Genomic DNA, 16,170 nt, shown 5'->3' on the forward strand with positions numbered 1-16,170 from the left:
GTCATCTGCACTATGACGTAATAATAGTTCGAGAACTCGTTTATTGTATAAAACAAAACGTGATTGCTACGCAAGAAATTTCTGTCCAATAAAAATACAACGTTCTGTCACGTGGTCAGAATGCAAGAAAATATTTCAGTTCTGGTATTTTTGCATAATCCGTATTATTACGTCATAATCAGGTGCGTTTCACACGTCACAATGCTATATTGTAGAGGTCATTGTACGTCACAGTAAGTTAGATAATCCGTTAGTGGTCGCGGCAGGGGAAGTATCTCAAAGGTACGCTGCTCTCTTACAGCTTTAGTGCCCAGTAGGTGGCGTATTTTTAACCGGCACAAATGTAGGAGCGAACGTGGGGTTTCTGGGGATTAAACAATAGTTATTATGGATGTAATAATGGATGAATGTAACTTATTTATGGCGGGGCAACGAGAGTTGTTATAACATGGGTGTTCTTTTTCATACACCTCGTGCCCGCGCTCACAAGTTACTACGTATGTAACTTATATTATACAAATTTACCACGTCGTCGGATGACGTCACCGTTCATGACGTCATCACCCCCCACTTACCGGTCAGCTGTTGTATCTCGTCCCATTCATCTCCGTCCCTCACGACCCCCATAATACGATCACATAGTTTCAACGATCCAGTAAATTGCAATAAATACCTAACAGCGTCTCCGCACCAACCAACGTTGTGCGACTCAGTCAGGTAAAAACAAAACTAAACAAAAGAAAATGTGAAATGGTTTAAAAATGTTAATTTTAATATACCAGCGTTTCGTCTGCCGTTTGGCAAGACTTATTGGCATATAAACAATATATGTTTAATACGGTCCCTCATGGACACTTGTAAAACTTAGATTTGTAAACTTTGCCTGGTGGCAACTGCAGCTAAAATGCCAATTATTTCGTCATTATTACGTTGCGTAACGACTGTGACGTCATAAACGCTATACTCACCGATTTCCTTTGTTCGTTTTCTTCGAATCGCGAATGATCGCGGTTACCTATGTGACAGGAAAGACACTTTGTGACGTCACAACCCGACACGAGAATTTGTTTCAGCATCCTGGATTCAACATTCGTTTTAACAATAAGTTTAAGTTAAAAAGCGCACACGTGGGATCACTGAGTCGCCGCGGCATAAAATATAAATCATAGGAAATATTTGCGGGGCGATTGTGGACGAATAAAGAACAAAATGAAATTGTAAGGATTTTAGCGCCAGCAGATCAGGGTCAGATCCGCATAATTATAACACAGTTGCGTAGTCATATCGATAACATATGAAACACCACTATGCCTGTAATCTCGAAGCGCAAAAGCGACGGTGGCGGGAAAAATGGCGCCATCTTCATTAAAGCAAGCGTTGACGTCAGCACCATACGTCATCAGGAGGTCGGCCATGTTGTATTGGCTGTGGCTCACCGCTACTAATAGCGGCTGTGAAGAAAGGGGGGTTGTTATAACGTGGCTGTTGCACACTTACAAGTTACCACGTATGTTACTTTCTGGATTATTTTTTTTATATGGCTGACAATTTGGACAACCTATTAGTGACCACTGGGTTGGAACAATAACCCTTAAGTGCCTTTTAATTGTCCAATAAAGTAAACATTCGCACACAATGGTAATACCTTCACATAATCAAGTTCGGTCTCGGCTCCAGCTTCCAGAAGGATTTCGGTCGCTTCCTCCGAATCGTTGTACACAGCGAAGAACAATGCCGTTTGTCGTCGGTCTCTGTGACGTCATACATTTGATTATTATGTCAAAACCCAATCATGGTATAAACAGACACCGGTATTATAACAACTGTCGTTGTAGGTTTATTTTGACCTGTAGGTTATTTTGTCTCGGGTCAGTTTAACGTTGACGTCATATCCGTCTTTGATAAGCATTTCCAAGATTTCTATGTTGTCTCCTTTAGCAGCTGAATGCACCGGACTCATCCCGCACTCTTGCGCCAACGTGCGGTCGGTTACCGGGAGTAATCTTTCCACGATCCTGTAAAGGGTGTCCTGGCTCACTTAATGGCATGAATCATTGGGTAAACGGGTAAAAGAACATTAGTAATAAAGTGCGGCTGCTAAACCCAACATACAGTGAACTGATAACATCAATTTTATTTATCTTCTCGAATAGCATATCAGCACGCGAGAATATGAGCAGCATTCATTCTTCCATTAAAGAGCATTAGTTTAGCTGTTAAACCCAACATGCAGTTAACGTAAGTTAAGGGTTACTAGAGGTGAATAAAAGGTTACTATAGGTCAACTTACTCAATATATCCTTTATGTGCGGCAATATGCAGCGGATACAATCCTTCACAGTTGACTAAATGTGGATCCGCCCCATGACGTAACAACCTGATGACGCAATCAACATGACCTTCCTTACAGGCCTCGTATAAGGGTGAAGCCGATTTACTTTTAGCGCACAGGTTAGGATCGCCACCTAGCGGATAGATAAATTATGTTTTGTTGTTGTTGCTACTGGGATAGTTTGGTGTAAAAGTAAATTGCTCTTCTGGTACGGAAACTTCAGTAACTAGTCATCACAAAATATTAGACATCTCTGGTAAAATACATAACTTGTATTAAATCAAGCTTACGTTTGCCACCCAGTGAAGCATTATCAGGGTATATGGCAGATGGAATGTTGGTATAATAGAATTAACGGTTTTTATCAAAAGCGCTTTTCCATATACATAAACTAATACAACGTCACGTTATAGAAATCATATATACCCGCTATAAGTAACATCTCAAGGCAGATACTTCTACCACATGCGGCGCTAGTGAACACGGGGCTGATCCCGAACCCGTCTCTCGTGTTAGGGTTTCCCCCTTTTGCGAGAAGTAATTCAAGTACTTGGGTGTGGCCCTGTCGGTTAAATGTAACTTATTTATTCAAGCATGGCGGGGCAACGACAGTCGTTATAACACGGGTGTTCTGTTTTATACACCTTGTCCGCTTACGAGTTACCACGTATGTAACTTTGTTGGTGATTGTTTTTATGTATGGCTGATAATTTGTACAACCCATTAGTGACCACTGGGTTGGAGCAATTGCCGTTAAGTGTCTTGCCCAAGGACACATATGGGTTGTATAAGTTCCACTTACTCTATAAACAGCTTCGTGCAACGCCGTCCATCCACGGTTCAATGATTTGTTCACGTCAGCGCCACCTTTAATGAGACACAGCGCCATCTCGCGGTTGTCATTATCCACAGCAGCCACCAGTGGTGTCTCTAGAGTGTTCCGCCCAATGTTAGGATCCGCCTTCGTATTATTAAGTCATTGATGCAGCAATATTTACAGAATTATACACCCGCATTCTCATAGCACTCCACATTCACCCACCTCATACTCAATAAGTTTCTTCGCCGCTCTGACCTTTGAGTGGATTGCAGCTAAGTAAAGGGGAGTTTCCCCGTTTGTGTTGGTAGAATTCACGAGATCGGGAAATGCCCTGAATACGTCATTATTATATGACGTAATATAACATCAATAAAATCAATCACCCTTAAAGTTAGTTACATATCCGCATAAACAAGTTACATTCACACGCCCACTAACTTGAGCAAAGCTTCCAAACAATAATCGTGACCTTTTCGCACGGCTGCGTGTAGAGGTGACGTCACACGCCCCCATGACGTCACAAGGCATTGTATATATTCTTTGTTACGTACCAATAACGCGTTCTTCACTTCGCAACAATCGGTTTTCAGCGTCGGTCGCGGCCTGCGTAATATCCGGGTAATTATATACGTCATGCATACGTCATATGATATGACGTCATCCTACTTACGGGGAACCCCCTCCAATAGACATCGACCTACGTAACATCGATTGTGGTGACGTATCAGTGTACGTGTATGACGTACTCGGTGACGCAACCTACGTATTTGTGACGTCACAACAGAATAATGATGTGATTATTACGTCATATTTACCCCTATTGTGTTGGACCTCGTGTACGCGGTCGAGCGACTGCTGCGTGTTTGATCTTTACCGCCACCACGCGAAGACTCATCTTCACTAGCGCCATCTTCCGACTCATCACTTATGCCACCTAGCGATTCCTCCAAACTTTGCAGAAGAGCCAACCTGAATGAATGGGTGTGTCATATTTATTCTTCCTTGGTGGGGCAGCGACAGTCATTACAACACGGGTGTTTATTTCATACACCTCTTGTCCACTTACAAGTTACCACGTATGCAACTTATTTATCCTCACATGGCAGGGCAACGACAGTCGTTATAACACGGGTGTTCTGTTTCATACACCTCGTGCACGCTTACAAGTTACCACATATGTAACTTATTTACCCTCGCGTGGCGGGGCAACAACAGTCGTTATAACACGGGTGTTCTGTTTTATACACCTCGTGCTCGCTTACGAGTTACCATGTATGTTACTTTGTGAGAGATTGTTTTTTATTGATTTTCATATTTTTTCTTATAAACAACCTCAATTGTCTTTCTTCCTCTTGTATTGTTATTGGAAACAATCGAATATTGTCGTCCATTGTTACAAACAATCAGTTAAACAATGTAAATCGAGAACTTATAAATCAGGTTTTCGCTGAACAAAAAAGTGTTAAAACAACAAACAAAGAAATATTTACGCTGAACTACGCTGAACTACGCTGAACTACGCTGAACTACGCTGAACTACGCTGAACTACGCTGAACTACGCTGAACTACGCTGATCTACGCTGGCCTACGTTGATCTGCGCTGTACAAGGCTGGGTAGATATTTCTTTGTTTGTTCTTTTTATACGACTCGTGTCTCTACGCAAATTTTTCTTTCAATTACATCTTAATCTGTTTTAATTCATTTTAAATATTTGCAACCCACTGTGAGTTGTTTCTTACAAGCTTTAACAGCCACGTTTTTAACCAAACGCTTTTTCATTTATTTTTTCCGTAGCGTGTTTTAACGATTGTCTTTCCGTTCCCTCCCTATGTTAATTAATACGATAATTGTCATTGTAATCGAAGAAATAAGTTCTGTTGTCAAGGTCAGATTAATTAAAACAACGAAGTGAAGGGAATTAGCTGCAAAACGACAATCGTTAAAATAAGCTACGAATAAAAATAAAATCATGGCTATAAACGTAATCTGCACTAAACTTTTGCAAGCCTCAAATTGCTTTAACTAAAATTCTCGTCATCGCTTTATATATTCCAACTTTCGCTGATTTTCGTTTCCTTTGTTACGAACTGTCTTCCAGATCTAAACACAGAGCATGTTATGACGTAACAATGCCAAAGTGAGAGGTCGTCTTTGTTTCGTCACTGTTGCATTATCACGTGATAATTAGTAAGCGACAGAAATAGAACGCGATACCTCCGTGTGTTGGTAAACATGGTATCTAAGATGTTAATTGTGACGAGAAATAATAATTGTGACGAAACACAGACGATTGACCCGTATCATCAAATTCCAAAACACGACGATTAAAAAAATCTTTCTAATTTTGGTAAAAAACATAAAAACGAAATAAAAAAGCAACATTTTACAAAATCTGCCATTTTAATGTCCAATAAAATTTTAGTTTTTAATTTGCATAACTTTTAGCAGGTGTAGTAATCATAGAAATCGAATTTTGTAAATTTTGTTCCATCCGCATGGTGGTGTAGTTGGTAACCATGGAAACAAGTAATCGGAAATTTTGTTTCAACTTTTATTAAGTTTGTGTTAAAGTTACAGCAGTTAAAGTTAATGAATTGTTGATTAATTAATTGTTTATTGTTTCGCGATGGCCGAATCAAAGATCGGCTACGGTCGAAATCAAAGAAATGACGTCATGAGTAGGGCGACAACGATTCAAAGTCATCGTCCAACGACTGGTTAGTTGTTTACAAAATTTTCGAACATTTTTTAAGTTTTATTAAAGTTTAATAAATTGTTTGAAACCTGTCTGTAAAATTATGTCGTATACATTACGAAATGGTTTCACTCAATATTATATAAAGTCGTTTATTTTTCTTTGCCGACGAAATGTTTTATTTTGCAACATTGTAAGATCTGGGAATACTTGAATACCATGTAAGTTGGAATACAAGTCTGCTGTGTGCAATTTCAAATACCGGCAGTAGTAAAGATCTTGGGGGGGAATTTTTTATTCTGAGTAAATTTTTGTAGATTTTGCACTAATTAAAAAAAAATTTAACTGAGAGTCATAACATTTATGGTTTTTGACCAAAGTATATTTGTTACAGGCGCATCAGAGATAGTAATCCCCCACAATGCAGTTGATGAAGAGAAACTACGTGCACGATTGGTGTCACGTGCGCCCATGCAGGCCCCTTCGTACAATTCGGCAACGTTGGGCTTGAGGCGCGTTACCAAAGCACAACTCGCGACAAAGGAACGCGAGAAATCGGTCAAACTTGAACCTTTGGTGGGTGGAATGATGTTTCTATGTTTGAGGTGGAATGGTGTTTCTATGTTTGAAGTGGAATGGTGTTTCTATGTTTGAAGTGGAATGGTGTTTCTATGTTTGAAGTGGAATGGTGTTTCTATGTTTGAAGTGGAATGGTGTTTCTATGTTTGAAGTGGAATGGTGTTTCTATGTTTGAAGTGGAATGGTGTTTCTATGTTTGAAGTGGAATGGTGTTTCTATGTTTAAAGTGGAATGGTGTTTCTATGTTTGAAGTGGAATGGTGTTTCTATGTTTAAAGTGGAATGGTGTTTCTATGTTTGAAGAAACTTTCCCACACTTTTTACTGATAGCGTGTTTAACGACTGTCATTTTGCTGCTAATCCCATTCTCTTCATTGGGTTTAATTAATTTGTTCTTCGCTGTCGTATGCAAAGAAATAAACTATGTTTATTTTATTCGCCCCTCCCTCCCCAGCCCACCCTGGCCACCTTCCAAGCCCACAACCAACCCAGCTACATCCAGGAGCAAAACAGACGTGCCATCTTGAACCAGATGCGCGTCCCACAACCCCCCTCTGTTGCCAAGTCAACGGGGGTCATGGGAACCACGTTGTCACGGAAACGATCGGCAACAGTGGGTGCGACGATCGGACGATCGCTCGGAAGTGCTGACGATAAATTGGTGAATAGCGATTGTTACTCAGCATTTTCTTGATGACTTAGCATTTTTTTATGATTTACCATTTTTGAATATTTTAATTTAATTTATTTAAGTTTTGTTGATATTTCTTCACAATCTATTCAAAAATATAAATAAGATTTCTATTATTTTATATTTGACTTTCCGTATAAAATAATATATTATATTTATATATATATAATGTTTCTATGTACCTATTTAACGACCCCCCCCCCCCCCTATCGCAGGTGCTTCCCCCTCTTACCCCTAAAATATCGAAAACGGAGCCCCCACAAAAGCCCCACCACCCCAGAGCCCTCACAATGGACACAGCGTTAATCTACCGGCTCACCCTTGAGGAAATATTAGCGGCAGATATCCGGGATCCGCTTCAGATCACGAGGATTGTGAAGGAAAAGTAAGATACGTGTTTCTATGTTTTGTGCGGCATTCGGTGAACAAGTTTTATTATTTCTATTTGTTTCTATACGTTTACGTTCTTACGTGTGTGTTGTGTTTAAAGTCATGAAAATGGAATATTGGATATTATTATGTATTTATGTGTTTAGGAAATGGTCTTTTTATTTTATTTATATATTATTTCACTGTATTTATGTTTTTCTGTGTCTGTTCAATATTTCTATGCATTCTTACACTACTTGTATTTATATACTATTTCCATGAATTTATATATTATTTCCATATAACTAATATAACATTTCTATGTCCCCAGTCGCAGAATTGGATTCTTGTATCTCACGCCTCGTGTGGACAGATCGTCGAACGACTACTCCCCATATAACTTACGTATCGTAACGCATGATTGCATTAACGCGGACGACTACTTGACCGTGAGTTCGCAGGGCGTGACGCGCGTGCAGGGAGGCGAAACGGAGTTCACTGAACTGGAACGATGGGAACAGGAGTATAGGTGATGTCATAATGCTGATTGTGGTTGAATGAATGTTGTATGGAGCGTATTTGATGTCATAACGCTCATTGTTGTGTATCATTGTGAATGAATGATTCCCGTAAACTTACTCGTAACGGGGCCAAATTTTGTTCAAATCTCAGGTCTTTTCCAATAACCTTACCCATATAGAATTATAGTCACATACATATATAAGAACTGCGAAAATAAATTGGTTGATATATTCCAGATACTACTGTCAACTGACCAGCATTGGAACTTTCAGTTTGTTCAGGAAATGGAAATCGTTTGCAGTTTGGAGATTTAATGTTCGACATCATAAAACATCACAAAGAAGGAAAGCTTTGCAGGAGAATCTCTTCTTTTTAAACCCCGTAACTTATATTTGTTTTTACCCATAGCGTGTTCTAAGAACTGTCGTTTTGCTGTCGATTCCCTTCTCTTCGTTGTTTCATTTATTCTGATCTTCGCTAAAGTTATGTTATGTTGTAACGGGGGTCGATACCAACTCCCCAAAAACAACATACACCCACCAACTAACCCCCTCCTCCCCGCAGTCCCTCCGCCCCGCCCTCCTCAACGTGAGAGAGATGTGTTATAGGATCAGCGACATGGGATTATGTAGGATAGAGAAAGGATACACGTACCGTCTTGCACAATTCCGAGACGCGCAATTCCATCAACTTAACGAGGTGCAAGGACGATTGGCCGAGTTCCGTGATCTCATTAAGGAGGTCGTTCGTAGCGCATGCAGGTGACATAGATATCTTATATTAGCATAGATATCATATATTAGTATATGTTATATAAGAATGTTTGAAAGCCATGTAGATTTTTATGAAAATACTTGAATTTAAATTTTATTATTCATAAACATAACAGACAGTTTTACAAAGAGAATTGTTGTGTTAATACAAAAGGTATACATTTTTAGCATCTATGTTATTAATGTACCACTATTATACACCCCATATAACCCTTATATTTAACCCCAGGACGGCATTATTAGAAGCCGGCTTCACCCCTGATGATTATTTTTACGATGTGGAAAGCCCGGGGGTGATGGGGTACGGGGAAGATGGCCAACCCATACCAGGTATTCCACATATTTATCTTTGTTTGTTTTAGTTAAATAATTGCACCTGAATTTTCATACTTTTACCCATAGCGTGTTTTTAATGTTTTGCTGCTAATTCCCTTCTCTTCGTTGTTTTAATAAATTTGATTTTTCTACAAACTAATTTCTAAAACTTGATAAATTGTTTATAAGCATATCTGTATATAATTAATACATTGTTCGCACAGGCACTGCTGGTTCATCGATGCTCGTACAATCACAGATCGAAGATATGTTCGGGGACGCCCCGGATAAAATGACGTACACGGAACAAGCAAACAAACGATCGCATTGTAGACGATTGTCAAGCTTTATAAGGTATTGTAGTGTCATAATTGTTGGTGTGTTGTCATAATTGTTTGTGTGATGTCATAATTGTTGGTGTGATGTCATAATATTGAATGTGTTAATGGATAAATGTAACCTATGGGCAGAAACGCAGTCATTATAACACAGGTGTTCTGTTTCATACACTTCGTGCCCGCTTACAAGTTACCACGTATGTAACTTATTTATCCTCGCATGATGGGGCAACGACAGTCGTTATAACACGGGTGTTCTGTTTCATACACCACGTGTCTGCTTACAAGTTACCAAGTATGTGACTTATTTACCCTCGCATGGCGGGGCAATGACAGTTGTTATAACACGGGTGTTCTGTTTCATACACCACGTGCCTGCTTACAAGCTACCACGTATGTGACTTATTTATCCTCACATTGCGGGGCAACGACAGTCGTTATAACACGGGTGTTCTGTTTCATACACCACGTGTCTGCTTACAAGTTACCAAGTATGTGACTTATTTACCCTCGCATGGCGGGGCAATGACAGTTGTTATAACACGGGTGTTCTGTTTCATACACCTTGTGCCGGCTTACAAGTTACCATGTATGTGACTTATTTACCCTCGCATGGTGGGGCAACGACAGTCGTTATAACACGGGTGTTCTGTTTCATACACCACGTGCCTGCTTACAAGCTACCACGTATGTGACTTATTTACCCTCGCATGGCGGGGCAATGACAGTCGTTATAACACGGGTGTTCTGTTTCATACACCTTGTGCCGGCTTACAAGTTACCAAGTATGTGACTTATTTACCCTCGCATGGTGGGGCAACGACAGTCGTTATAACACGGGTGTTCTGTTTCATACACCACGTGCCTGCTTACAAGCTACCACGTATGTGACTTATTTACCCTCGCATGGCGGGGCAACGACAGTCGTTATAACACGGGTGTTCTGTTTCATACACCTCGTGCCCACTTACGAGTTACCACGTATGTGACTTATTTACCCTCGCATGGTGGGGCAACGACAGTCGTTATAACACGGGTGTTCTGTTTCATACACCTTGTGCCGGCTTACAAGTTACCAAGTATGTGACTTATTTACCCTCGCATGGTGGGGCAACGACTGTCGTTATAACACGGGTGTTCTGTTTCATACACCTTGTGCCGGCTTACAAGTTACCAAGTATGTGACTTATTTACCCTCGCATGGCGGGGCAACGACTGTCGTTATAACACGGGTGTTCTGTTTCATACACCTTGTGCCGGCTTACAAGTTACCAAGTATGTGACTTATTTACCCTCGCATGGTGGGGCAACGACAGTCGTTATAACACGGGTGTTCTGTTTCATACACCACGTGCCTGCTTACAAGCTACCACGTATGTGACTTATTTACCCTCGCATGGCGGGGCAACGACAGTCGTTATAACACGGGTGTTCTGTTTCATACACCTCGTGCCCACTTACGAGTTACCACGTATGTGACTTATTTACCCTCGCATGGTGGGGCAACGACAGTCGTTATAACACGGGTGTTCTGTTTCATACACCTCGTGCCTGCTTACAAGCTACCACGTATGTGACTTATTTACCCTCGCATGGCGGGGCAATGACAGTCGTTATAACACGGGTGTTCTGTTTCATACACCTCGTGCCCGCTTACGAGTTACCACGTATGTGACTTATTTACCCTCGCATGGCGGTGCAACGACAGTCGTTATAACACGGGTGTTCTGTTTTATACACCACGTGCCTGCTTACAAGCTACCACGTATGTGACTTATTTACCCTCGCATGGCGGGGCAATGACAGTCGTTATAACACGGGTGTTCTGTTTTATACACCTCGTGTCCGCTTACAAGTTACCACGTATGTGACTTATTTACCCTCGCATGGTGGGGCAACGACAGTCGTTATAACACAGGTGTTCTGTTTCATACACCTCGTGCCTGCTTACAAGTTACCACGTATGTGACTTATTTACCCTCGCATGGTGGGGCAACGACAGTCGTTATAACACGGGTGTTCTGTTTCATACACCTCGTGTCCGCTTACAAGTTACCACGTATGTGACTTATTTACCCTCGCATGGTGGGGCAATGACAGTCGTTATAACACAGGTGTTCTGTTTCATACACCTCGTGTCCGCTTACAAGTTACCACGTATGTGACTTATTTACCCTCGCATGGTGGGGCAATGACAGTCGTTATAACACAGGTGTTCTGTTTCATACACCACGTGTCCGCTTACAAGTTACCACGTATGTGACTTATTTACCCTCGCATGGTGGGGCAACGACAGTCGTTATAACACGGGTGTTCTGTTTCATACACCACGTGTCCGCTTACAAGTTACCATGTATGTAACTTATTTATCCCCGCATGGTGGGGCAACAGCAGTCGTTATTACACGGGTGTTCTGTTTCATACACCACGTGTCCGCTTACAAGTTACCACGTATGTGACTTATTTACCCTCGCATGGTGGGGCAACGACAGTCGTTATAACACGGGTGTTCTGTTTCATACACCTCGTGTCCGCTTACAAGTTACCACGTATGTGACTTATTTACCCTCGCATGGTGGGGCAACGACAGTCGTTATAACACAGGTGTTCTGTTTCATACACCTCGTGCCTGCTTACAAGTTACCACGTATGTGACTTATTTACCCTCGCATGGTGGGGCAACGACAGTCGTTATAACACGGGTGTTCTGTTTCATACACCTCGTGTCCGCTTACAAGTTACCACGTATGTGACTTATTTACCCTCGCATGGTGGGGCAATGACAGTCGTTATAACACAGGTGTTCTGTTTCATACACCTCGTGTCCGCTTACAAGTTACCACGTATGTGACTTATTTACCCTCGCATGGTGGGGCAATGACAGTCGTTATAACACAGGTGTTCTGTTTCATACACCACGTGTCCGCTTACAAGTTACCACGTATGTGACTTATTTACCCTCGCATGGTGGGGCAACGACAGTCGTTATAACACGGGTGTTCTGTTTCATACACCACGTGTCCGCTTACAAGTTACCATGTATGTAACTTATTTATCCCCGCATGGTGGGGCAACAGCAGTCGTTATTACACGGGTGTTCTGTTTCATACACCACGTGTCCGCTTACAAGTTACCATGTATGTAACTTATTTATCCCCGCATGGTGGGGCAACAGCAGTCGTTATTACACGGGTGTTCTGTTTCATACACCTCGTCCCTGCTTACGTGATACATATGTAACTTTGTAGGTGATTGTTTTTCATACATGGCTGGCAACTTGTCGAGAGGCTAGCACTATAACCAGTACCCTACATCACCAATTATAACATGGTATCATATGTAACTATGACATAACAATGTACATTATGACACAGGTTAGCTGATTATTTGATCGTAAACACAATGCACGTGCTGGCCGTCAACTCGGTGTCAACGTTGTTGAATTATTTGACAGAACAACTTCAACAAACGCCAACAGAGGAAGAAATATTGAGCTGGGAGGGTGTAAGTGGGGGTTGTGGGGTTAGGGGGGGGGTGGGGTCGGAGGGTTGTGGGATCGGGGGGTGGGTGTATAGGGGATTAAATACTTGAGCTTAAATAAACGCTTGGGAAGATGTAATTGGGGTAGGGGTTGTTGGGTAACCATGGGTCAATTGACCCAACATGCGTATGCGGGTTTACCAGTTTTCATTGGTGCTAAGATTTTAAAACTCATTGTGAAAACATTGTGATGTCACACATGATCCTATTATTAAGCTTCACTTGTAACAAAGACCCATTGTTTTCATTGTTATATAATAATAGATTCATTGTATGCAGATGTCATGTGAAATCTGTTTATTTGAGAAATTATAATATGTTTGTTTTTGTAATGACTATTATTTTAGCAGCCACGCTTTTATTTGACATTTTAACTCAAGTAGTTTTTACCCAAAGCGTGTTTTAACGACCGTTGTTTTGCTGCTAATTTATTTCGTTGTTTTAGTAATTTGATCTTCGCTATCGTTTTCGAAGAGATAAATACTAGTATTATGTTTATTTCACAGGATTCCCCGGTTGAGGAAACGAAAACATCGACCGTTGTCACCGCGGTACCAGGTGTGTAATATATGATGTCTATGTTGGGCTATTTTATCCTCGCTTATTAACTGGTAGCACCGTAAATGTTTTGAACCTAGAGGATGCTGGATTCAAGGCTCGTCGCTGCCACCATTGTGGTGTCTGTGTTTTTAGGCAAAACACCTTAATTGCTCCAACCCAGTGGTCCCTAATGGGTTGTCCAGTATTGTCAGCCATTCACTAAAACAATCACCCACAAAGTGGTAACTTGTAATCGGGCACGAGGTGTATGAAACAGAACACCCATGTTATAACGATTGTCGTTGCCCCGCCATGCCTCAATAAACAACCCCATCACACCCCCTACTAACCCCATTTACCCCAAGGGGCTGGGGAAGAAGAAGAAACCCCCGTTTTACCCCCATTATTCTTGACGGAGTTTGACTTGGACGTAACACTGTTGTCGTTTTCACCGAACGTTGATGATTTCCACGAAGCTTTGCAAGATGTTATTACAAGGTTGGAGGGAAAACATAATAATAATAACTGAATTTGCATCTTCGATTATGATAACAAAAAACTGGAGGGTTTAGAAAAGCTAAAAGACGGGTAGTAATTGTAAAACAACGGTTGTTAAAACACGCTTATCGATAAATTAGAAAGAGGAAATAAAGTTTTGGATGAAAGGCGTGACCGTTACACTTAAGTGTGTTGGCATGAGTATAAGCATGGATGCATACACCACTTAAGTTAATGTTGTAGTTATCTAATGATGTAACTTGCTACCACAGGTTCCAGGAGACCGTCCTCTCCGTGTCCAACCTCGTTGTTGATTCTTACTTTGATGCTTTTACGCGCCCGATTATCAACAGCAAGTTTGAGGAGAAAACGTGCGGGGACGGGCCGTCGTTGTCGGCCATGTTTGATGATGATAGAAATCTTATAAAGCTCATCTCAGACATTAAGGTGGGCATAGAAATCATATATTCATAAAAACAAATATAGTTAGTAATATATTTAGGTTGAATATAGAAATAATATAATCAGTTAAAACACAGGTTTGCTCTCGCACAAACTAGCGAATATTTCCTGGGCAAGACACTTTATTTGTTCAACCCAGTGGTCACTAATGGGTTGTCGTCTTAGGATGTGCCTTACTGTAGGACCTCTACCATATAAAAAAGAATAAACATAGAAATATAATGATTTAAACATAGAAATAATATACAGGAGTCGATCAGCAAGGCGTTCCACACGGCCGACTTTTACTCGGAAACTTTGTCGCACTTCCAGGAGTTTTATCGCGAGAACGAACTTTTGGACCTCGAGGGGTTGAAGGACGGGGACCATGGGGTGGAGTAAGTTGGTTGTGGGGGTTATGTAGGGGGGGTAGGGGGTCTCCCTAATGCATGACTTAATGTTGCAGAATGTTTATTAAAGGAAGTAAAGTATCGGTATTATAATGCATACTTGGAAAAGTTCTGCATGGGTTAGTAGAGGGGTTGGTGGAGGGTTGGTGGAGGGTTGGTGGGGGGGTGTGGGGTTGGTGGGGGGTTGTGGGGTTGGTGGGGGGGTTATGTGGGGGTTTTATAATGGAGATCCGTCAGTGGATATTATGAATGTAATTTATATAGGTGTAGTAGTGTGGGGTAATGGGTGACTGCTGGGTTGGAGCAATTGCTGTTAAGTGTCTTTCCCAAGGACACATACCCAATTTAAACAACCCATAAGTGACCACTTTGTCGCTAAGATTCTAAATCATCGCTAATAGCCCCATATACCCCAATCTCATAGAAATCTTATATTTAGATTTTTCTCTGAATCGTTGGAGCGTTACAACAGCCAACACAAGTCCGCGGTTACCATCGGCAACAAGAGAGCAATCGGAATGTTGTTCGTTGACGCAACGCAACTGAAAGCAAAACTGATCCCTAACCCCCTCCGGTGTCTTGATGTAAGATATCTATGTTGAAACTGTTGCTAACATATCTCACTGGTTTTTAAACTATTTCTCGGGGAATTTATTTTAAAACCCACGTTAGACGAGAAAAGCTGTTTAAAAATAAAGAACAAGCCTAAGATGTATACGTTTAATTATTATGACATCATTATGACATCACCGATATTATAACATCATCAAATTAACATGACATCACCATTATGACATCACAACAGGCGATAAACGACCTCCTACCCCAACTAGCGAAGCGTAAAATGGACGCGATAATATCCGAAGCACAAGACGCCCAGTTCAAGTTGGAGCTCGTCCCGTCTTCAACCACAGAATTCGTTCAATCGCTGACTTTCCTCGACGAGATACAAGAGAGAATCGAACCACTAGATGAGCTATCGAGTATCGTCGTGGTGATGTATGACCTCATCGAGAAATATCAAGTCCCAACCCCACCGGAGGATTTCGCTGTTTATAAGGTATTGGGGTTTACATGTGTGGAAAACGAAAAGTGTTCGGGTATATTGGGCTGTGTGGGTTGTTGTAAAATGTAATATATATAAGGTATTGGGGTGTAGGGGTTGTATTTTCAATAAAAAAATAGTTTTGTATAACTATTATAATGGTTGTTTATCATAACAGTAGATATAAAATATTAATTGAGTTTGTGTGTAAGGTATTAGCTGGCTTCTGGTGTATAATATTTCTATAATATATCATTTAGT

General features: G+C 41.1%; 2 protein-coding genes across 2 annotated transcripts in view; one reads left to right on the forward strand and one right to left on the reverse strand.

Moving 5' to 3' along the window:
* Positions 1-24: 24 nt before the first annotated feature.
* On the reverse strand, positions 25-4,640 carry LOC149734528 (dynein axonemal heavy chain 12-like). Its single transcript, XM_089881087.1, has 14 exons — positions 4,485-4,640; positions 3,968-4,121; positions 3,823-3,911; positions 3,591-3,755; positions 3,375-3,483; positions 3,135-3,293; positions 2,759-2,894; positions 2,291-2,465; positions 1,848-2,015; positions 1,646-1,751; positions 1,312-1,451; positions 969-1,077; positions 576-729; positions 25-364 (listed from the first exon to the last, which is right to left on the reverse strand). Exons 1-14 carry the CDS (start codon positions 4,541-4,543, stop codon positions 219-221), a joined length of 1,869 nt encoding a protein of 622 aa, XP_089737213.1. The 5' UTR covers positions 4,544-4,640; the 3' UTR covers positions 25-218.
* A 1,056-nt stretch (positions 4,641-5,696) lies between these two features.
* Positions 5,697-16,170, forward strand: part of LOC149734529 (dynein axonemal heavy chain 6-like) — a 42,975-nt gene continuing 32,501 nt past the window's right edge. Inside the window, exons 1-16 of the mRNA XM_089882094.1 lie at positions 5,697-5,871; positions 6,244-6,425; positions 6,882-7,088; positions 7,334-7,503; positions 7,819-8,016; positions 8,246-8,390; positions 8,574-8,770; positions 9,012-9,112; positions 9,322-9,451; positions 12,810-12,939; positions 13,482-13,533; positions 13,881-14,013; positions 14,286-14,460; positions 14,725-14,852; positions 15,304-15,448; positions 15,670-15,924. Coding sequence (XP_089738220.1) covers positions 5,781-5,871; positions 6,244-6,425; positions 6,882-7,088; positions 7,334-7,503; positions 7,819-8,016; positions 8,246-8,390; positions 8,574-8,770; positions 9,012-9,112; positions 9,322-9,451; positions 12,810-12,939; positions 13,482-13,533; positions 13,881-14,013; positions 14,286-14,460; positions 14,725-14,852; positions 15,304-15,448; positions 15,670-15,924 — 2,439 coding nt within the window. The 5' untranslated portion in view covers positions 5,697-5,780. The remainder of the gene's footprint in view (positions 5,872-6,243; positions 6,426-6,881; positions 7,089-7,333; positions 7,504-7,818; positions 8,017-8,245; positions 8,391-8,573; positions 8,771-9,011; positions 9,113-9,321; positions 9,452-12,809; positions 12,940-13,481; positions 13,534-13,880; positions 14,014-14,285; positions 14,461-14,724; positions 14,853-15,303; positions 15,449-15,669; positions 15,925-16,170) is intronic.

The sequence above is a fragment of the Ciona robusta genome, chromosome 7, assembly GCF_009617815.1.
Source record: "Ciona robusta chromosome 7, ASM961781v2".
Lineage (NCBI taxonomy): Eukaryota > Metazoa > Chordata > Ascidiacea > Phlebobranchia > Cionidae > Ciona > Ciona robusta.